Source organism: Molothrus ater, chromosome 11 (assembly GCF_012460135.2).
Source record: "Molothrus ater isolate BHLD 08-10-18 breed brown headed cowbird chromosome 11, BPBGC_Mater_1.1, whole genome shotgun sequence".
Lineage (NCBI taxonomy): Eukaryota > Metazoa > Chordata > Aves > Passeriformes > Icteridae > Molothrus > Molothrus ater.
The window spans coordinates 4253113-4276119 of NC_050488.2; the positions used below are offsets into that span (position 1 = coordinate 4253113).

The 23007-nt window shown below is 54.0% G+C and overlaps 2 protein-coding genes across 2 annotated transcripts in view; both read right to left on the reverse strand.

The window, feature by feature from the left end:
- Nucleotides 1–70: 70 nt before the first annotated feature.
- Nucleotides 71–3832, reverse strand: NICN1 (nicolin 1, tubulin polyglutamylase complex subunit). Its single transcript, XM_036391187.2, has 6 exons — nt 3667–3832; nt 2885–3058; nt 2473–2586; nt 2043–2114; nt 487–591; nt 71–364 (listed from the first exon to the last, which is right to left on the reverse strand). Exons 1-6 carry the CDS (start codon nt 3829–3831, stop codon nt 323–325), a joined length of 672 nt encoding a protein of 223 aa, XP_036247080.1. The 5' UTR covers nt 3832; the 3' UTR covers nt 71–322.
- Nucleotides 3833–5065: 1233 nt separating this feature from the next.
- Nucleotides 5066–23007, reverse strand: part of DAG1 (dystroglycan 1) — a 49408-nt gene continuing 31466 nt past the window's right edge. Inside the window, 3 exon segments of the mRNA XM_054516063.1 lie at nt 5066–7213; nt 7216–7939; nt 20487–20899. Of these exon segments, the coding sequence (XP_054372038.1) occupies nt 5532–7213; nt 7216–7939; nt 20487–20768 (2688 nt within the window). The 5' untranslated portion in view covers nt 20769–20899 and the 3' untranslated portion in view covers nt 5066–5531.

The window sequence follows — 23007 nt, forward strand, 5'->3', positions numbered from 1 at the left end:
CCCAGAGACAGGCGGGCACAGGCAGGGCCAACGTAGCAGCTTTTAGTGGTGACCCCTCCAGCACCCCCGCACCCCTCGGTCCCCCCGCACCCCCTTGCAGTGTCCGGGCTCTGCCCACGGGACAGGAGAGGCTCCCAGGGGTCTCTGGAGTGGCAGCGCTGTCCCTCGCTGCTGGGCAGAGCAGAGGGAGTCAGGGAAGGGACACAGGGAGGGCTTGGGAGCCCCGCGGGGTCAGTGGCCGAGGCGGGAATGCAGGAGTCCACTCAGGCCCCGGGAGAATGGAAGGGGCACTTCTCCCCAGCTGGCACCAGCACCAGCAGGCTCAGGTGTAGGAAAGCAGGTTGACATCGTAGCAGCCATCCACCTGAGAAAGAGAGCAACTGTCAGAGTCTGCACAGCACTGCTGGGATGCTCCAGCCCCTCTGGGAGGGCTCCTGAGCCATGTGGCAAGGCCAGGGTCCCTGTCAGCAGGGCGGTGGGACTCACGTCGAAGCGCCCGATGCGGGCAGCTGCCTGGCGAGCCCGGATCACCTCTGTCAGCACCCACATTTGCTGGACCTCTGACGACACCTTCTCTGGATCAGGGAGCTCCTGGAAAGAAGTGGGCACAATGCTGTGGAGCAGGGATGGCCCGGATGTGCTGGATGATCCCAGGTTTGGGCAGTGGTGTGGCTGTATGGCTTTGCCTCCCAGGGAGCCAGGCACGTGATGGTGCCCACATTCCTGACCTGCTGGTGGTTTCCCAACATGAGGTGAGCAGGGCCCCTCTCTAGGAAAACAAACCACTGGGGACATGGGTGAGTGACCCTGATCTCTGGGTGCTGCAGTGCCAACACAGCCCACCTCTGCTGGCAGGTGGCCAGGATGAGGACAGAAAGCTGATTGCTGGCTAATCATTAAAAACCTAATCACGCAGTCAGAGTTTCCCAACAGCCTCACTATGCAACGCTCCCTGGGCTTGGGTGCAGAATCCTGGGCACACAGGCTGGCTCACCCCAGGGACCTTTAGCCAGGTGGGATGTATGGGCTCAGCAGCAGCTCTCCTGGCTGGGGCACAACTCCCATGGGGGCACAGCTCTGTCACACTGGGCTGAGGGGTGCCTCGTGGTGATGTTGGGAAGAGCCAATCTCGGCAACCTCTGGCATCTGCCCCAGATACTCCTTGCCAAGGGGAACGTGATCCAAGCAATCAGCAAGGGACTGGGGTGCCCCCCCAAACTGTCACACAGCTGGGCAAGGAACAGCTGGGAACAGCAGGCTCACTGCTGGTGCAGTGTGAGCACCATAGCATGGAAGCCCAGTAGTAGAACTGCCCCAGCAGGTGTGGGCTGTGTGCCACCCTCCTGCAGGCAGCACCTCCAGTTGATTCAGCAGGTTCCCATGGGCGAGCCAGCTCCCATCCTGGCCCTGCTCTGCCTGGACTTTGCCACCAAAGTCCACCATCTGCCAGGCAGATGTGGCTGGCAATCTGTAAACACGTGCCGTGGCTGTGATGCCCCTCTGCCCACGTGCTGTCCTGGCTGGGCAACGTGTTCCCCAGAGCACACCCTCTGCACAGTACTGGGAACCAGCCCTGTCCCCACACATCCCACCCATCCTGAGCGATGCTCTGCACCCACTGCTTCCACAGTGATGTCCTTGTCCCTGTTCCCACACATCCCACCTGCCACTGCACCATGCTGTGCACCCACTGCTCCCACGGGGATGTTCTTGTTCCTGTCCCATCCCATTGCATCCCACCCGTCGGCTGAGGGGCACTGTGCACCCACCTCTCCCTTGGTGACGTTCCTATCCCCAGACTAGAGGGCAAATAGACTCAAGTGTCACCTCAAATAGCACATCCCCACAGAGATATTTTTCTTCTTAGTACTGCAAACTACTTCTAGCACAAGGCGGGTTATTTCAGGGCTCCACAGCTATTCCTGGTGAAAGCCTGGAGCCAACAAGGCAGGCTTGGGCCTGGCAGCCTCCTGATGGATGCTCATGGCTGTCACCCCACAGGAGTCCCTCCTTCCCCCAGTACCTCAGTAGTGATTACTCACCCCGTGCAGGCTGGCTGGCTGCTCCGGAGGGGTCAGCTGGGAGAGCCAGGAGGGAAAATCCTTCTGAGGACTCTGAAACAGATCCAGAGGGTCACACAGGGTGTTCCCAACCCTATCTCCATCCTTTACACCAGGCAGCGTGCTGAGGCTTAGAGCCTACTCCTACTGATACTGCTTTGAAGTATCACTTTTCTATCCTTGAAGAGAATTTTGTAGGGAATTCTGAGTTTTGAGTGGCTGTCGGAGCAGTCCCTTCCCAGCACCACTTGAGCACAAGTGGATCCCAAGTGCCCCAGCAAAGGACAAGGACTTGGAGCCACATCCCTGTGTGTGCTCCCCAGAGCTGTAGGGTGAAATGCAGAGCAGGACAGTGGCTTGTCCAGGCCCCCTGCCCATGCCTGGCAGTGGGGCAGCTCTGGCACGTGCTCACCTTCTGTCCAGGGGGGAAAATCTGCAGGTCCTCGATGGTAAAGTGGAGCCAGACTGGGGAGGGCTGTCGCAGGATGAACCGCATTGCTGTCACCTGGTCCACGTCACACAGCATCTGCAGGGCAAGGGCCAGGGAGTGTAACCACAGGGGCTGGCACTGACTGGGGGCAGCTTTTGGGGTATCCTCCCAAAACCCCCAACCCACCCCAGATGGAAGAAGCCCAAGGGAAGCATCATCCTGTGAGGGCTGGCTGGGCTGAGCAGGGCACAGGGACTCTGGCAGCCATGGGGCTCAGTGGGACAAGGGCGCCAGACCCCTGGAGCAGGAGCCATCCTCCATCCTGGGGTGTGGGCAAAGAGGGGTGAGCCCCAGAGCTGGGGGTGATGCCATGGGCCCATCCGGACATGCTGACCTGGTGCCGGTGGAGGCAGAAGTAGTCCTGGGAGCCCTCCTCGGTGTGCGGGCAAGGCATCAGGCACAGGTCCCGCAGGCAGGTCATCCAGCGCCGGGAGCCGCCGGGGCCGGGCCGCTGCACCCGCACGCTCAGGAACGCCGTGTAGAAGTTCCTGAACACGATCTCCTGCACCTGTGGGACGGGCGACCTCAGCCCCACAACGGCATCCCTCATACCTGCACCGGCACCCCCCCCCGATACCGACCCCAGCATCCTCCCCCCAGTACTGGGACGGGCACCGGCAATCCCCCTCCCACAGCGGGATCGGCATGCCCCCGTACCCGCACCAGCACAGCCCCGTATCGGGACCGGCACGGGCATCCCCCACTCTGCTAGGACGGGCACTGCATCCCCAGGATCCCGCCCAGCATCGCTAAGGGAGGTACCCCAGCACCGGCATCCACCCGTTACCGGCATCCCCTCCGCCCCAGGACCGCGCCTCACGTCTTCCCCATACCGCCCACGGCATCCCTTCTGCCCTGGAACCGCCCCCGGCTTCTCCCCGTGCCGACACCGGCATCCCCACCCGCCCCGCCCCGCCGCTGCCCCCGGCATCCCCCGTCCTGCCCCGGGACCGACACCGCACCCGGCCCTGCGCCGTCCCCGGCACGGCCCCTGACTACCTCCGGGACCACCCCAGCACAACCCCCGTCGGTACCGCCCCCGGCATCCCCCCGTGACTCCACGGGACCACCCCGGTACCCCCTCGCCGGTACCGCGGCGGGCGCGGCCACACTCACATCGGCGGCAGCGCCGCGGGGGAAGCGGAGGTCGATGACGGCGACGCCGGGCCGTGCGGGCTCGGCCCCCCCGGCTAGCTGGAGGGGGGCGGCGGGGCGGGGGGCGCAGGGCAGCGGGGAGCGGCCCGGCCCGGCGGGCGGACCCGGCCCCGCCGCTCCCGACATGGCGGCGCCGCGCGGCCGCCGCTCCGGGGCGGGGCCGGCCGGGCGATGGCGTCACCGCCCGCGGCCGCCGCCAGGGGGCGCCGCCGCCCCGCCACCGCCCCGGGGCGGCCCCGCCGCGAAGGGAACGGGAGAGCGGGAACGGGGGCGGGAACGGGGGCCGGGCCGCGCTGGCTCCGGGCATCCCCCGCACCGGGGCCACCCCAGCGCCTCCCCAGACCGGCACCGGCATCCCCGGGCGGGTTTATTTTTCTCTCGGCCCCGCGGCGCCGAGACCGGAGCTGGGGGTTAAGCATGCCCCCCCCCGCTGCCCTCCCGGGGCCACCCCGGTACCCGGGCGGCGCCGTCCCGGAGTGAAGCGGCGGGTCCGGCCCCGGTGTGCGGGGTCAGCCCTCCACCCGGGGCGCACACGGGCAAATCCCGGCTGGGGATGCCGGGGCTCGGAGCAGAGGGGATGGGGACGGTACCGGTACCGTGGCGGGTCCCCCGGGGCCGGCCCGAGGGGGCTGAGCCCGTACAAACTGCTGGCAGCCGCACACCGGTTTTTAAGTCTTTTTTTTTTAATAAAACAATCGGAGTCTGTATCAAAAATTTAGTAAAAAATTAGATTTGAGAGTTCACCGATTTTTTTTTAACTATTAACTATTCCTGGCGCTCTTTTTTTCTTTTCTTTTTATTTTTATTATTTTTTTTTTAACTTTTTTAGCTTTTCCAACAGTGTCCAGGCTGGAGTGCCAGTGTGAGGCCAGCGAGGCCATTCCTGCACAGTCCCAAGGAGCAGCCGGGACAGAGAACACACCCTACTCTCATCAAAACACCCCATGGGGAGGGGGTTTTGCTTCAGATCGCCCTCCCCAACCCTGGTGCTCGCTGGGAAGCAGAGAAGTTGGTCGTGGCACAGGGCTCAGCTCATCCTTCCGTGAGCATTCCGTGGCACAGCGATGCACCCCCTGCTCAGCCATGGGCACCCCAGGCCAGGCTGACCCAACTCATGATTATTTTATGATGCGTGAGAAAGATAGGATTTCTTTGATTAAAAATAAAATAAAAATGATAAAAGAATCAAACCCCAAACCAAGAAGCTGATCCACCACAAGAGGAGGAGGAGGGGCTGGCTGGCCCCCTGACCAGCCCGTGGAGCTCGCCTGCAGCACAGCACTGCCCTTCCCCTCCCCAAAAACTACACATCCCAGTTTAGGTAAACAGCAGATTAAATGTAAAAACTTAAACCATCGACTTCAGAAAGTCCCTTGAATTTAATTATTTTTAGGCTACCTTTCATGTTACGTCCTGTAGCTAGACACACGTGAATAGAAAAAACAGTACAGTTAGTGTTAAAGGCAAACAGCGGAGACCCAGAGTGCTACCCCAGTGCTGCCTGCTCCTCCCGACCCGGCCCGACCCGTCCCGACCCCCCTCCCTGCCCACCGCCCGGCCCCGGCCGAAGCCCAGCCGCCGGGAAGGCGTCTTTGAGCCGAGAATTTTTTTCTATGAATAAAATAAAACCAAAGCTTGTTAGGCAAAAATAAAACAAGTGTCCCCCCGAGTCCCGCGAGCGCTGCGGTGCGGCGGGCGCAGCCGGGGAGAGCCTGCTGGGGAGCGGGCTGGGCTTTCGTGTTCCCGGCTGGCGAGGGGGCTGCCGGCCCACAGACAGCACCGGTGTGGAGCTGGAGGCCCCTTCTCCCCCGAGAGCCTCCTGTTTGTTAAGGGGGCACGTAGGGCGGTGGGGACCTGTACGGGGTCATGTTCTTCGGGCGGGAGCCTTTCCCCTCCATGGGTGCAGTGAAGGGGGGGGGAGGCTGGTAGGGCGGCGCGTTGGGGTCCTCGTCCCGCAGCGGAGTGTACTCCCCGATGGTGTCCTGGTTCAGCGGCGTGGTCTCCGGCATGCTCTGGTTGGGGTACTCTGGAGGGGGCAGTGGGGCTTTCTCCTCCTGGAGGATGAGGGGCATGCTGGAGGACGGTGGGGGCTTGGAGTCGTCCAGCTCGTCGGCGAAGATGATGGGCACGCCTTTCTTTATGAAGGTGGCCTGGTCTTCGATGGTCAGCTTGCCTTTCCTCTTCTTGCGGTAGCAGATCATGGCAATGATGCCGGCCACGAGGAGGATGGCGGCCACCACCACGGCAGGGATGACGGTGTGCAGGTACACATCGTCCTCGCTGCTCTTCTCGGGGTCTTTGCCTGCTGCCACCGTTGGCGTGGCCTCTGAGATCACCCTGCCGTCCTTGGTCACGGGGACAAACTGGATGTGCCTGCAGCTGCCGGAACCAACCACAGACACATTCAGAGGCTTGAACTCAGGCTGCAGGACATTGGAGAAAGCTGGGCTCGGCCTGCCGGAGTCATCTGCAATTTTTTTGCTCAAAGTCCGGATCTGCTCCCGAGGGCAAGGCTCCAGGGGCAGTGTGTTGTTGGTCCACTCCACTACGATGGAGCCTTTGGCGATGTCCTGCACTGTGATTGTGCTGCTGTTCCTGTCGCCAAATGCCAGAGCCAGCTTCTTCACCAGCATGATCTTCTTATGGATGTCATTCACCACTGCATTATGGTCCCCTTCCAGCCTGGCCTTGAACTTCACCGGAGACTTGTCCCCATGAGGGCGTTTGTGGACATGGATTTCAAAGGCATCCACGGCAAAAAGCCCGCCCTTGTCGGTGGCATACATGAAGTACTCGTGCTTCCCAATGTGGTTGTGGTCTGGCATGCCATACATGAGCTGGCTGGTGCTGTTGAACTGCACCCATGAATTCTCCTCGATCATCTGCTGCTCCTTCAGCTTCAAGGTCAGCTGCAGCTTGTCAGTGGTGGTGTCCTCCTTGTCGTAGAACGTATCTGACGGTATCTTAACCTCGAAGTAGGTGCCCTCCCACGCATCCACCCTGTCGATGTGGTTTGTCAGCTTGGGTGGCTCGTTGGGCTCCCAGGGCCGGGGCAGCCCGCTGGCGGTGGTGCGCACGCGGGACGGCGGAGAGGCCGTTGTCAGCTTGGAGATGGGCGACCTGGTTGTGCTGGGGGGCTTTGTTGGACGGGGCGTTTTGGGCCTGCGAGTGGGCCTTCGTGTAATTGCCGTGGAGGAATCTGTCGTGGACGGTGTGGCTGGCTTCAGGGTGGAGACTCTTGGCTTCTTGGTGGTAGTTGAGGGTGGTGTGATCACTGCTGTGGGCTCTATGTACCCAGGCATGGTGGGGCGAATCGGCACGGTGGCTGTGCCCGTGCCTTCTGCTACCCTGGTTGGCTGGATTGGCCCCAGCGTGGGCGTCTGCACAATGGGGCCTCTGGTTCTGATGGTGACCGTTGGCTTCCTCGGCAGGGGAATGGGCTCCCGGACAGGGGGTGCCGTTGTCTCTGTGGGAGGGGCGATGGCGGGCGACGTCGGGGTGGGGACAATCTGGTGGGTGGCTCTTGTGCGGCAGTGGTGGGCGGCCCGATGGCGGTCAAAGGCGTGGGGGTGGCGTTGATCTGCCGCCGCATCCTCTTTGGCAGGTGAGGTTTCTTGTTAGCAATGTGCCAGCCAACAACCGGGTAGCCAAGGCGGGCAGACATGGTTCCTTCCTTCGCTGGAGCCTCCACCTTGCTGATGTTGGGGACGCTGTTTTGGCTCAGGGAACATCCCAGTTTCCACGAGAGTAAGGCCCCATTTTCCACCACCTTCTTTGCATTTCCTGGTCCAGCCATGAAGGCCGACATGTCAAAGAGTCTGTTATTTACAACAGGAACCAACTTCATGTTGTGAAGTTCCACCTCTGAAAAGCTCCTCATTCTGTTTAAGAGTTCAATCCTCTGCTTTGGCGTCATTTTTGTTAAGTCGGCATCCAAAATGACAGTCAGGATGGTGACTGGCTCTTCTGAGCCACACACGAAGGGCGCTGTGTCACTCGTGTCCTGGACGGCCGCTCGCACCGACTGAGGCTCGTTGTGGTCCTCCTGGTGGACCTCCACGGAGAAGACGTTCGTGGTCTGTGGGACATAGCTCCCATTGGGGAAGGGCTGCAGAGTGGTCACCGAGATGTAATGGACACCCTTGTCTGTGTCAAGGGGCAGCCCTTCCAGGGAGCTGCTCTCCGCATTCCAGTGCAACCAAGAAGGCAAGGAATCCTTCCCAGCTTCGGAGATCTACCAAACAAACAAACAAACAAAAAGGCTTTTAGAAAGCACAGCACGAGGACAGGTTCTATCAGCAGTAACGCTTCATTTCAAGGATTAAAGGAAAAAATCTGAAGTGTAACAACTGGGGAAGGAACATCCTGGCCAGAGCACGGCAGCCATTGCCTCCTCCTCCACATGTTGGCAAGGATGAGCTCTGCAGGGTGCACCGGACCCAAAGGGCTTAAGGAGCCACAAGAGGTCATAAAGTCCCACAAGGCCCACTGGCCTGCAAGTGCTCCAACACTTGCTGTGCAACTGCCAAGCACAAGTGGTTCATTTTCTCTGAGGGCAGACGGGGAGTTTACGTCATGGGGACAGTGACAAAGCTGAGGGTGAAGTTATGCTGTTCAGCAGAGCTGATCTAACAACTGCCCTCTTCCCACTCCTTCCTCTCCCAGCTTGGCCATCTTGCTTCTTTCCTCACCCCATCACACCCTGCCCACCCTACACACATCAAGTTCAGCAGAACATGTATTTTTTTCCACTTATTTTCAGCTTGTCCCACTGTCCCCAGAGCCAGGATGACCCAGAGGGGCCAGAGCTGGCTAACTATGGTTCTGAGTCCCTGGCCTGGCTGGAGCACACCAGCTCTAAACAAGCAGCAGGAAATCCTGAGAGCTACCTGGTGTTGTCCTGCTCTGCCAGAAGAAGAACAGCAGCTGAGGATAAAGGAAGGGAGCAGACCCAGTGTAATGGCCCATGTGGGCAGGCAGGGATGTGGCACATGGGCTGAGGAATTGCTGGACATCACACAGGACAGCATGCCAGCCTGGCTTCACCCCCAGGCCAGCTAAAAATGAAGGATTTCACTTTCAGTAATAATTTGCTGCTGCAAGGGAAGGCTCTGTCTCAGAACACAGGCACCTCAGGACTCCAGCACACCCTTTACTACCTCCTCCAGCCCGCGGGACTCTGTCTCCTGCCCTGGGTTGTAGCTGAGGTGAGTGCAAACTCCCAAGCTCCTCCAGCTCCCAGCTGACACCGTCTGCTCTACACAGCGGAGCCAGAGCTGCTCGGTGTGTGCTGGAAGGAGTGAGGCTGCCAGCTCGGTGGGCTGTGACATTTCCCGGGGCTGTAGGTACTCCAGAGTGAGTAACCTGAGCTTCATCACCTCCCAGGCCCGGAGGCGTTTGGCAAGTGCACCAGCTGGGCTTTCCAGAACTCCACGAGGCATCTCCGCCCGCCACTCAGAGCAAACAGGATGCTTTGGGACTCATGGAGACACATTTAGCAGCCTGGTCCAGGGTCTGGGCTCACTGCAGTCCAACAGAGAGCCAGGCTCTAGCTCTCTTCCTGAAAGGGTGCTTTGGTTCTCTGCAGTTCTGTGAGGCTTATACATATTTCATAATTTACCCAAATGCAAAGCTGGGAGAGGAGCTTTGCAAGGAAACCTGCCTGGCAGGAGCATTCCTGCATCCAGCAGCAGGTGCAGAGCCAGGGCTGGACTGCCACACTGCAGGTTCTGCTGGGGGAAGCCCCTGGATGGACAAGGAAGGATGCCTGATGCTGCGGGGCTGGGCACGCTGTGAGTCCTGGGTGCAGGCAGGATCCAGGCAGCACGTGGGGCTCACCCCCACGCTGTGGGTTTCAGCACACTGAAGGGTCTGGATGCACAGCTCTGCCAGAATAACGCAGGACCCAAAAGTCTTTTGGCAAGAGCAACACAAAAAAGCTTTTGTGCAAGAGCTGCAGAGGGTTTCAGCCAGCCTGGACAAGCTGGAGAGCACATCATGAGCCACATGCTGGGCGCAGCTTATAGAGCAGAGTTTAAAGCTCTCAGCACAGCTTTAGTTAACTCCTCACCAGCAATATCCCAGAGCACAGAATTCAGATTCCTGCTTACAACAGCTGGAGGAAGCTGTCCCAAGGGCCCTGTACCTCAATATAGGCCACCATGCACCAACATGTGAGCATCCTTCCCCTGGCCTTGCTGGGTACCCACGTGTCTGGCAGAGGACAGGGCGTTTTGGCAGGGCTGTGGCTGCATTCACTCCTCCTCCACTGCAAGAACAGGAGCTGCTTTTAGCCCAGACATCCCAAAGGAAAGGCAGCCCTTCACCTGAGCTGGGCACAGGGAGCCAAGCCTTGCTCCTGCAGGAACAAAGGAACAAATTGTCCTTCCTTGGCATTTCTTCTTCCAAAAGAGAACAAAGGCAGGGTCTGCTCCTGCCCAGCCAGAAGCACTGACCTGCCCCCATCTTCCTTTAAAAAAGTGTCATTTCATCACACCCTCTAAAAACTGAGATGCCAGGACAATGCTCAGTGCAATAAAGCATTTACAGTAGCAGGAGCTGGATAGTTCCATTCTTTATCCTCTTGTGCCAAAATTAGCCACTAACCTGCCCACTGTGGAGGAGGGCTGGGCTGGGCACACATAAGGAACAGAAACATAGGGAGCCAGGACAAAGCCACAGCATTATTGAGGCTTACACAATCAAGAAGAATAAAAACTTTAATAGTGAGTGGTTAAATTCACTCTGAGTGTGTAATTTTAGGCTACATTTGGAACAAATCTTCTCCTTCTGTGCACTCTGCAAAAGCCCTTAATTACAGGATCACACACTCCACAGAGCTTTCCTGAGAGCGGGAGTTTTCTGCTGCTGCCTCCTCCCTGGGCACTGCCATGACTTGAGCAGAAGACCTACAAGCAGCAGTATTTTACCCAGACTCATGCCACAAGGTGATTCTTCCTTCGGACATCTCTGCTCCTACTTCTGAGCCAAACTCACTTCAGAGAGGTGCCTGACCCCACACGCAGATATGATGGTGAGGGAGGCACAGGCCAATCTGAGTATTTCCTGCTTGGAAAACCATTTTTAACCTACAGTTCACATGTAGGGCCCATGCTAGAAAAGGAAACTGCAGCCAGACAGATTCACACCAAAAACTAGGCTCTCCTGAAAAACAAAAACAGGCCAAGCAATCACTGACTGGGATGACTTGTTCTAGCAGGGATGCGACAGTTGCAAAACATTTATAAACCCACTTAAACTTGATTTAAAAAGAGCTGAGCTAGTTCAGCTGTATTCAGCCTGTGAGGAGATGTGGACTGTTTCTAAAGGCTCTGCAAGAGATGATTAAGAAAATCAAATTTATGTGGATTACTCCTATGAAGCCTGCGCCTCCCCTGGGAAATCTTCGAGAAGGCAACAAGTCACAAGCATTCGATGTCTCTGCACTGCTTTAAACACAGCTACTGACCTGATAGCAGAAATCATCCATGTTCATGTGACAGAGGAAGAGCCCAGAAAGATTAGAGTAGATAAATAAAGTTGTTAGCATGATGGATAAAAATACTTGCTCCTAAACAAATGCTGACTGGCCTTGGCGTGGGTCTGTCCTGTCCATGTCACTGCTGCATTTGCAGTGGTGCAAACTGTGAGGAGGGAGACCTGGACTCTGTTCCAGCAATGTTTCCTTCAAATATTGCTTCAAAGGGTATTTGTTAATGCTACACATAGTTAATGATTTGGGATCTCTAGTTTTCATGTTAAAAGTTTTCCACTTTTCTATGTATGCAATAAGTATCAGCCTTAAGCCCTGCCATTTCCCTCGAGGGGTCTGGTTTCAAAATAACTCTTCCATTGCCCAAGTTTAAAAAAAAAGGCTGTCTTTGTTTTCCCATTATTTGAGACAATTGTAAATGAATGCTTATTGGCTAAAGATTACACAAGCCTAGCAGTGTATCGAAGACCATTAAAAAATAAGCCATGACTGTGATTTAAAATACATACAGTGAGTGGTCTGGCTGGTTTTGAAGACCTTGTTCACAAAATCCTTTCAGATAGACATGGCCTGTTATTTTTAGGCCAGCCAAGAGCAGTCAGTTCATGAAAGAAGATAGCTCAGTTTGACTTGTTTTTTTAAACTTGGATCCTAAAGCCCTGTAGCCAACAAGACAAAGATAAGCAAAGGAGCAGTGAGCAAAACTGCTGCCTCGAGGGAATTCAGTCAAAAACTGCATTCTTACTTACAAGAGTTCCCTTTAATCCTCCAGGTATTTAGTCCTTCTCCTGATGAATCCCCTGAAAAGGAGACAACGAGCCCTTTGCCAGGAGACAGGAACCATAGGATCCTGCCACAGGTCTCCACTATTGCACACTACTATGAAATCTTCCCAGTCCTGGAAGTACCCAGTGGGATCTCCCCTGTCTGTGCTGACAGACCTTCACACAGGCAGCAGCAGCAGCTGGGACTCAGCTCCTTTCAAATGAGTCCTAAAAACCCCCAGAGGACTGCTTTTGGGCAGAGTCAGCATGGACAGTCCTGCAGCTCTGCCAGATCTCCCACTGTCCCCTTCCCCTCCCTGTGTCCAGCAGCTGCTGAGAGACAGACCCTGTGCCAGAGTTTTATCTGGGGTGTAATTACTGATGGCAATTTACTGTAGCCAGACTCCCTCAGCATCACCCCAACACACATGGCCAGCAATGAGGAATATCCCAGCTGGGCCCTCCAGAAGGTGAGCTGAGCTGAGCTGCGCCCAACTGACTGACCCAGCCAGTGTCACACCAAGTCTGCAGGCTCAGGCTCCTGCAAGCAATTAACCAGCAGGCAGGGGAAGAAAATGGAAATTCAAATGCAATTCAAATGCAAATATAACTGCAGAGAAAGAGTCAAGCCTAAGCTGTTTGCCTAAGCCCAAGCTTCATTTTAAACCCCCTGCTAATGCTGCAGCACGGGCAGTGTTGGCAGCAGAAGCAACGGGCAGCCTCAGCCCCAATGAGATCCATGGGCAGGCAGATTCTCATTGCCTTGTCCCTCACAAACTCGGGGAGGGACACTGGCTTCAGATCCACCCCAGTGCTGCTGGAACTGTGGGCACTGCAATGAGCACAGGAGTCAGGAGAAGTGATGGGCATGGGGCCTGCAGGCTCCAGCTCAGAGGACAGAGTCCTTGTTTTGGGAGGCAGGCTCTGCCTGTGGATCCATCAGGTGTACTCCTCACCTGGCACAAAGGCTGCACTGTGCCTGCACACCAAGCTGTCCAGGAACCACAGCCCCAGGCAGGTCCCAGAGGCTGGAATGGAATGTGATGGTGCAAGGCAGGGGCTGGACAGCCCTCAGCCCACAGCTGCCAGAGCCTGCCAGAGTTCAAGTGTTTGGACAAAGCTTTCATACACAGGGCAATTCTTCCTGTTGTTCTGTGGTGGGCCAGGGCTTGGACTTGATGGTCCTTGTGGGTCCCTTTCAACTGTGAATATCCTGTGATTCTATGAATCTGTGGAGCTTTGGCTCCAAGGAACAGCCCTGCCAGGGAGGTTGGCCTGTGTGCATCCAGGAGAGGCCGTGTGAAGGAGCATCCAACCTTACTTACCACCTCCCTTTCTCAAACACAACAGAACTGCAAACTAGGACACCAGACAGGCCATGCCTAGAAACATAAGGTCCAGAAAACAGTGGTGCAGGGAGGATGGGCACCTCTCAGAGCCTTCTGCTCACTGGGCACTGCTGCTGCAGTGCTGTGCTATGGGAAAGCTCAGGCTGGAGACAGCAAAGTTGTGCTTGGCACAGCGAGCAGGAAGGACTTGCGACACAGATGCTTCCCTGTGGAAGGGACTGCCCTACCTGCCAAGGTTTTTGGGTATCCTCAGCAGACACTGCTCCTCTGGGCTGCTGTGTACCTTGCAAAAAAGGCCCAGGAACTCACGGACAAAACAAGCTGCTCCAGGACATCTCATGCAGATGCCTCTGCCCCTGCAAGTCTAAAAACAGCCCAGAGACTCAACTGGCTTTCAGAAGTACGTCAGCCTCGGTGACCTGAGCCTTCATTGCCAGCAGGAGCTCACCACCTCTGTTCAGAGACCAAAAGCTATACAAGAACAGCCAGTAATTGGTGCTTCCTTTGTGCACAGGTAGGTCAGGATGGTTGAGCTAACCCCACATTCTGGTCCCAGCCAAAGCCCTGCAAAGCCCTTCCTGTATGTCTCCATGCACTGAAGCAGTTGTTTTAGAAAACAAATCAAACCCAGCCCAGAAAACTGAGCTAAGGGGGAATAAGGCTTGCAGAGGCCACATCACTGGTCCTGGCCCTCATCTTCAAATTCAAACTTCAGCCTCGGAAGCACTATGCAGCAAAGCTATTTGAAGTAGCTGCTCTGCTTTTATGTGCTCATGACAAGCTGAATGGGAAGTTTACGTGTCTCCTGCTAATCTGCATTTTCCAGCCATTCAAGGAGCGAGTGAAGCCTCACGCACAGAAAGCAGCCCCCCTCCTCTGTGGATGTGGGCTCAGCCTGCCTTCCACACGAGCTGGGCTTTGTCTGAGCAGCTCCTTTACCATCAGTAAATGCTCTGCAAAGGTGCAGGCTGAGCAGCTACGCCCAGCTCATGCCACCCTTGCATACTCCTGCCATGACGGCTTCTTTTCCAGCTGTGCCTCTGTGCTGGCTATAAGGACACCATTCAGCGTCCCACTCTGCCTGGGCAAGGGAACACAACAGCTGTTTCACTGGGAGGTCACTACAAAACATTGAGTGTCCCAAGAAATCCTCCTTTCATCGGCCCATGCAAGCAGCTTGGAAGGATTTGTTTAGCCTTATTGTTGGAGCGGGAAGGCGCAGCCCGCCCGCGCCAGGGCTGGGGTCAGCGCGGGCTGCCCACACCCCGCTCTGTCCCTTGGCCAGGGGGCGAGCACGGGGCAGGAAAAGCCTCAAACAGCTTTAAAAAAAAAGTTTGGTCGGGCTCTTCTTTCAGCACCACTCTTTATAAGCGAAAGGCCAAAGGGAAGCAAAAATACCACAGAGCAGGGATGCCAAGTGCTGGGGGTTTAGTGCTGCCACCGCACAGCTAACCAGCCCTGGCAATTTATTCCTCCCATCAGCAGATTGCTGGAAAGCTGGCTTTCAAGAGCATGGCAAGGAAAGGCAGACCAGATCTTGCAGCCTCAGGTCTGCTCCTTCGCAGGATTCTCATTATTGTCACATTCCTCTGTCTCCTTGGATGCTCAAAGCAACAACCTGTAAGAGCAGGACAAAACAAGGAACTTCCCAGCCCGTCTGAAAAGCCAGTTTATAATTAGATTGAGTCACATTTTCCACTCCTCCAAATTCAGAGTTTGTTACTAAGCGTGCACTGAAAATGCCAAATTCTCTGACTCGGTCTCTCCCTGCAGGAAAAAGATAAGCCCCCTCAGCCTCCCCGCAGGAATCTTATCAGCTCATCTTATCACTCAGATTGCAGCGTGGCAACCAAGCAAAACCCTGCCCAAGTCTTCCTTTGCCTGGACCTGTTCCAGGCACTGCCATTTATCCCCGTGTGCTCGCCTGTAAATAGCGGCTGTTGCTGCACCTCCCAGTTAGTCCAAGAAAACCAGGGACCCCAGGGAGGAGGTGAAGCTCAAATGCCTTGACAGAGAGAGCCTTTTAAGATACCCAGCTTGATGACACAGCCCTTCGGGAGTGCTCTTTGCTTCTCTTCTTCCTTTGAGAAATGCCACTTTAATAAATTTCACATTCAGTTAAAATGCTTTGAAATAAAGATCAGTGCAAGAGGGAAAAAAAACCCCAAAACTCAGTATTTTGTGGTTTTCTTCCCTGAAAGCAACTGTGTCCTGGCACTGCAGGTTGGCTGTCAACATCCAGCCCTTGGCTTTGGGGTTGGAGCAGGACTGAGGTGAGCAGCACAGCCCTGACAGTCGATACCCATGTCAGGACTCCTGCAACCCAATCTCTGTGGATCCTGTTTATAAATCAAGGTCCCTGACATCTGATGAGAGCAAAGCTGTTCAATAAAAGCTGCTTCAGCAGATGGCAAATAGAACAACCATTGGAAACTCAGCCTCCTGCTTGGAAAGTTTAGTGGTGGACTTGGCAGTGGTGGGTTAATGGTTGGGCTGGATAATCTAAAAGGTATTTTCCAACCTAAACAACTCTGTGATTCTGTGAAAGCAAGACTCCCTTTTTCCCAGATGGATATGCAGCCTCTGTTAACCTCCAAACCCACTCCATAGCTGCACTGTGCAATTAATCTGAGTGAATTCTGTTCTAATCACTTTCCCACCAGCTGTGTTTGCTTACAGAGACAGCTTCTCAGGGCCTCTGCTGTGTGTTTTACCTGTCTTCCCCACAAAGCCCTGTGGAAACCATGCAATTCAAACCAAAAAAGAATGAGGAGCTAAGACACAGCTGGGAATGCTCATCTGTGCTCACCTGAGCTCCTCAGCACTGGCTACAAACCCATGCAGATCTGCTCTGTGGGGTAGCATTGGCTACAAACCCATGCACATCCATCCCCCAGTGAACACTCTCAGGACTGAAGCCAGCTCAGCAGCTTTACATGACCTTCAAGGAAGACACAGCAAATCTCCTGCTCTGGCAGGGATGTGCCTTGGGAAGCAGTACACACCAGGAGTTTCTCTCCTTCCAGCATGCTTTATAGAGCCATCTTTAAATAAAAGTTATTTAAGTGTCTCTATGTGGGTACATGCACTTAGGAAATCAGGTTGTGCAAGGGCTCAATTCCTTGTGGGCATTGTGTCCTTGTGGGGACAGCATACCCTGGCTGGTGGGATGAGTGCAGAGCCATGTTTGTAGTGGCAACAGCCACCACACCAAATCATGCACCTCACCTTTTGTCCTCTTCTGGGACTCAACAACTGGAAGCAGCAAAAACTACAGACCTGGATGTTTCAGCTGATAGGAAGATGTCCAAACCAAAGCAAAGCAGACATGGAAAAGCAAACGATTGTAGGATATATCAAACAAAGATATTTATAGAAGAGAAAAGGAAGTTTGATGCTTTTATAAAAGGTTCTGGTAAAATTTAATCTGGAATGTTTTGTAACACTGTGGTCATGCAAACATAAGAAAAATAAACTCAAGCTGGAGGAGGTGCAGAAGACAGCTGCAAAGCTTAGGGGAAGGAAAGAAAGCTTATTTTATGAGAAAGACTAAAGAGGTTGGCTTGTTTAACCTAATAAAATCAAGATGGGGAATATGCCTGTCACCTATAAATACATAAGGGAAGTAAATATTATGAAGGTAGAATTGATTTAGGCTAAAGGGCAGCACATATAAATATTTCTAGCCATCTCTAAATTTAGGCTAGAAGCTGCATTTTTAATCAGAGCAGCCAAATTCTGGAGCAGCTTCAAATGGAAGTGGCAGGAACAGGAAATCCAACTGGTCTTTGACTGGAGCCTGATCTGTTCTCTGACAGGACACAGCTGAGAGGTAACAGGTCAGACTTCACACAGCCCTCATGGAAATGGGGTTAGGGAGATGATGACTGGTGAAGGTACCAGCACTAATGCCCATGTTTACTCTGTCCTAGCCAGCATCTGCCAGGAGCCAGTGGGAGCCAGTGGCAACCCACCCACACATTGTCTGTATGGCAAGGGGGCTGTATGATATGGGGAAATTGGCTGTTTTAACCCAAACCTTGTAAAAATACCAATGTTTTGGTGTCAGATGTGACAGAAAGGGCTGCAAGATGTCCTCTAGGAAGCCACAGCAAGGAATTTGAATTCCCAGCCACGTCCAGACAGCAGGAGAGCAGTCTTACAGCCAGAAGCCCTGCTGTAGTGAGGAAGTGAGAGGACAGCATCTGGACTGACCTGCTGCCAAATCCAACAGCTGGAATACCTGCAAGCTCCAGCTGCTTTTCAGAGGACATGATACTGCCTGACCAAGGCACTTGCTTGGGAACACAAGGCATAGGGGAAGGGTGTTACCATGGTCCCAGTGCCTTGCAGGCAGCCGGCCCTGAGCAACATGAAAACACACTCTGAAATTAAGACACGTGGTAGTTTTTTACTTCTTTTCTCTGCAGCTTGAGCACATTCAAATAAACTTGCTTTTGTCCTTAGCCATAAAACCCTCACCTGTTGTTCAGCAGCTTTGGGGGTGGCAGGGAAAGGCTGGGGGCTGCTCCCAGGAGCACATACCTGACTGTGCAGGAGTGCGTGCCTGCGGGGCACTCCTCCGCCACGCTGCACATGCCTGGCGTTGTTTCCATCCCACAACCCAGCTTGCAGATAAAAGTATTTTGTCTACAGCTGGCTGGAATCTGCTAACAAGCAGGGAGAGGATCTGAGAAGGAGCTTCAAGGCGATCCCCACCACAATCCTAGGAATAATCAGTGGGAATCATCTAGAAATTAAGCAATCACACTTTCTCCAGGCTCCAGTGGGAGTCTGGGGACAGGAACTGTCAGCAATTTTTTTATAATAAAATATTGTAGACAATTTCTTTGAAATTTAAAAGGAAAAAATACAGGTAACCACATCTCACTGTAAACCCTGCTCCATCTCAGAAGGCACACAAGTCCTTATTATTTCTTAGCAGGGTTTAAGTACACCAGAGACTAAGATTCACAAGTATTATGCCTTTACTGCTCCAGCTGAGAAATGCCAGGCAGCCTGAGAAAAAGACCAGAGCAATCTGCCCTGAAACTTACCAGTAAAACAAAAATGCATCCTAGCACCCAAAATTGCCTACGCAATTCTCACCAGCCAGGAATCAAATCCCCATAGCAAAGGTCAGCTGTGCTCAGCAGCCAACATGCATTCTCTGCAAGGAGAGCCCTTCCAGAGACAGCAGCTAAGTGAGAGCCTGCTGCACTTTTAAAATCAATTTCAAGGTGAACAGATGCTACATGCACTCGGGTAAACTCAGGGATAAGCATGAAAATCACTCCCAGAGTTTGCTGAACTCCACACAACCAGCAGCTGCTGGGTCCTGCTGAGCCCAGGCCCCTCCAGGCTCTTCAGGAGTGTTGGTGTTGGTCAACACACCTCACACCTACATGGCAGAGGCAGAATTTGAAGCCATCAGGTAGGGTGGAAATAATCCATCAATATTTTCCTGCTGCTACTTGAGCTATCATAGATGACTTTTGTGCCAGGAAAAGATGACAGAGGAAGCTGTGGTGTTATATAAATACTGACACTTATTCTTGCCATCAAAGCAGCTATTAGACAACACCCGAACAAGCCACTTGGATGCAAAATCCCAACCCAAAGTTATCATTTCTGTAACATGAGATCTGGGGCTCACCACAGGCTCTGGCAGCCTGGTGCTGTTCAGGTGCCCTGTGCTCTGAGCACAGGCTGTGGGTGAGGCTGGGCAGGGACCTTTCCATGGGTCAGCACAGAGGTACTGAGACCAGCCTGGCCCCTTCCCTGACTCCTCTGGCAGGGGCTCACCCACTGCCCTCCTCCCCCTGTCTGACCCTCTGTCCATAACAGCTGCATTCTTCAGATTTTCTGCCCACCCTGGCACATTGTGGTCTGGCACCCTTGCTGGAGCCAGCAGGATCACATATCAGGATTGGGATAACTGTGGGACTGTACACAGAGCTAAACCAAACCTGCCTTCCAGGAGAAACTGAGATGTCAGACTTGCTCCTGACTTGCTCTCCTTCTCCCTCTGATCTTCTAAGACACACCAGAAGCTTGTATTTTTATAATGCTTTACAATGCTCTTTGAAAAGAAATCCTGAGACTGGAAGGCAGTTCTGTTTTTTAAGAAGAGAATTTTGTGAATTCCATGTGATCCAAGCAAACCCTTCCAGGAAAGGACTAAGAATGAGCATACCTGTGTTTGGCCATGTCCCTACCTCCCTCTGGGCTATTCTACACTCAGGACTGATTCCAAAACTCAGTTTTCAGGTCCTTGCAGTGCCTTGTATGAGTTTAAGTCAGATAAGGGGAAAGGCTACCATCTTTCCCAAGGGGACTTAGGGGCAAGGTCAGGAGAGACAGTGCCACAGGCAGCCCAAAGCCCTGCTGGCAGGACAGGCTCTGTCTGTCTGGCAATGTTTTGTTACCACAGTGAAGCAAACTCCCTGAGCCTGAGCAGCAGTCCCAGGGAATCTGTGGCTCCCCAGATCCCACAGCAGGATCTCCTCATGAATGTGCCCATCATTCCAGGGGCAGAGCATCTCATGGTTTAAATACAGCCAACAAACTCAATTAGTCATCCCTGAGAAGTCTTCTCTGTTACAGAAGAGAGAAACTTTGCAATGAGATGAGACTAATTTTTTATAAAAATCCTTCTCCTGTAGTCCTACAAAACTGTAAGGCTGCTTCCCAGCCAGGCTCATGACCCAGCCTGTTAGTGGGTGACCCGTGTCACAGACATCTTTTATGAAAAATCCTTTCCTTAGGATTTTTCCTCATGAGAAGCTGAGAGGCCTCAGGAACAAAATGTAAACAATGGCTATCTGCTGCTGTGGAATTCAACAGGTGGATCTGTGATTGGCCCATGTTGGTTGTTTCTAATTAATGGCCAATCACAGTTAGCTAGCTCTGACAGAGAATCTGAGCCACAAGCCTTTGTTACCGTTCCTTCCTATTCTATTCTTAGCTAGCCTTCTGATGAAATCCTTTCTTCTATTCTTTTAGTATAGTTTTAATATAATATATATCATAATATAATAAATCAAGCCTTCTGAAACATGGAGTCAGATCCTCGTCTCTTTCCTCATTCTAAGGCCCCTGTGAACTCGGTCACAGACCTGTTTGATCCTGCATGAATATAACCAAACCCAATCCTTGGGGAATGGTGTTTCTCACCTGGACAACCTCTCCATTGGAAGCAATTAAATCCGTGGGGATGGAGACTCTGAAGTAGCGTCCCACCACGGCAGAGCTGTCGGGAATGCCCACCACAGCCGGCACCGCCTCCCGCAGCTCCGACAGCACCGAGTGCATGGAGGCCTCCAGCTGGTTCTCCCAGTCCCGAACCACCTCTGCCGGCTCGCTGGGCCAGTGGCAGTGAGCAGAGGCTGCCAGCAGCAGCACAGGGAGCCAAGTCCTCCCCAGGACAGGGGCTTGCAGTAGGCATCCAACAGTCATTCTTCCCAGCAGCCTTGGTAACGGTGCTCCAGCTGGAAAGGGGATCACGGGCAATCGCAGGCACCACAGCACGGGCAGGGGATCCACCAGTCCTTCACAGCAGCCTCATCCTAGGAGTCCTGGGAACCTGGCTGGACATAGGAAATCCAATCAGCACATCAATTCAGATACCCAAGACAGCCAGTCAACTCACAGTGACCTTGCAACAGGCAGAGGCTACTGGCCGTGTTACTCTCTGTGCCTCAGCTTTTGATTTAACTGCAAGTTACCACAACCATCAGAGAGCGCTCTCAGCTCCTCTTCTGACATACAGCCTCTCCCAAAAAACAAGATCCTCCTGCTTTTCCATGCACACAGCCATGTTCCTGCTGCTCTGGAGGCACAGCATCCTGAGATAGCCACAGGTAGGGAGACAAGGGAGATACAAACAAAGCTGAGCACAACACTAATAGTTGACCTTTCAAGGTGAGCTGAAGCCAGGCTGGAATATCAGTGGATTTAAACGCCAGTTACCCAGTAGGAAAGATACCAAGAAACATTTGGAAGTCCAAAGCTGCCATCCTAATGGCTTGACACATGAGAGATGCTTCTGCTCCTCTGACCCATGAGCCTGGTTTTTAAGCCAGGTCTTCTCTCAGGTCCAGCTTTTTCTATTAGTGTGCTCAGAGTTGATCTGGGGGCCTGCAACATGCAGCCCCAAATTAGACTGGAGTGAGCAATGCACACACACTGGTTTATGCTGCCAACCAGCTCTCTTCTGCTTGCACAGCTCACCTGTGCCCACACTCTGCCAAGACACATCTCCAGCTCTCCCTCACTTTGTTTTGTTCTTTCACTTACTTCCCATCATTACCACCTCCCTGCTTCCCTGGATCTCCTTTCTCTCTGTTCCTCTGGCCATCGTTTCCTTTACTTCCCCAGCTACTTCTCCCTCCAGACTGCCTTCAGCCATGGCAGACACAGATCTGTGCCACCATGTTCCTCTTCACAGACTGCTTGCAGGAGACCATTGGATTCCTGGAATAGGACAGAGCCATTTGGGACCCCAGGGAAGTTGTGCTGCCCACTCTGGTATGGCAGTTTGCAGCCAGCACAGCCCCTGGTAACTGATCTGCACCAATGAGTGGAATGGTGGGTTACAAAGGATGGCAGGACAGACAAACAGACCAAGCAGACATTGTTCAATGCCAGGAGCACACAAGACTGGGTTCCCTAATGCCTTGAACCAACTCCTTTTTCCCAGGCTGAGAGAGAAGTGGCTCCAAATTCCCAGAGCAAACCACTGGCTCCCAGTTGGATTTATTTCAGCCTGTTCTGTCTGCACCATATGATGCACATCAGGCTGTCCCAAGAGACCCTGGAGCCAGTCTGTGTGGGAAGGGAAATCCCACTGCTTCTTGCCCTTGCAGAGCTCCTGGAGCAGCATGACAGGGCTCAGCTGCTGCTGTGCTGTGGCCAGGCAGGGTGTACTGCCCACCAGAGGCCTGCAGAAGCAGGCAGAGGTGTGTGCCCATGCAGGTACCCAAGCCCAAGGCTACCACAGCAGGCTCTAGGAATAACAGGAAAGATAAGGTTTGGTGGCTCACCCTAAAGCCTGAGCTCCAGGGAAGCTGAGAAGCAGCGTGCAAGGACCTGCACATCTGCACCCCTCCATGGGCCTTTCACAATAATCCCCACACAGAGAAGGGCTGACACCTCCCAGCCCAAGGTAGCAGGCCCAGGGCACAGCACAGAGGGCTGTGGGTAGTAGGAATGAGGAGCTGAATGCAATAACCTCTGGCTACAGGATCCACCAGGCAGATACCTGATCTGACCACTGCTCTGTGGAGAACCTGTCTCAAGTGAAAGGCAGAGGAGACAGCAGAGGCAGGATAGCATTACTGGGAACCACAAGACAGATGGGAGGATGGCTGGTAAGAAGGTCAGTGCTACAAAAAAGCCACTCCCTGCTGCTCTTGTGCTTCCAGCTGTCTGAGCTGACTGGGAGGGGAATGTACCAGATGAAACAACAAGGAAGGCAAAGCCAGGCTCTTCCCAAAGGCAAAGGAACACAGAGCCACACTCTGCTGAGCTGGAAGGGGCCCATCATGATGATCAAGTCTAACTCCTGGCACTGCACAAGACACTCAAGAATCCCATCATGTGCCCGAGAGCCTTGCCCAAATGCCTCTTGAGCTCTGTCAGCCTTGGGGCTGTGACCATTCCTTGGGGTGCCCACTCAGTGCCCCACCACCCTCTG

What these genes read in the sequence shown, in the direction of transcription:
- NICN1 (XM_036391187.2), bottom strand. Translation starts at nt 3,831, where the DNA reads ATGTCGGGAGCGGCGGGGCCGGGTCCGCCCGCCGGGCCGGGCCGCTCC. An exon ending in CCCGCGGCGCTGCCGCCGAT is followed by an intron (nt 3,059 to 3,666) that starts GTGAGTGTGGCC and finishes CCCGTCCCACAG; the next exon opens with GTGCAGGAGATCGTGTTCAG. An exon ending in AGCCAGCCAGCCTGCACGGG is followed by an intron (nt 592 to 2,042) that starts GTGAGTAATCAC and finishes ACTTCTTTCCAG; the next exon opens with GAGCTCCCTGATCCAGAGAA.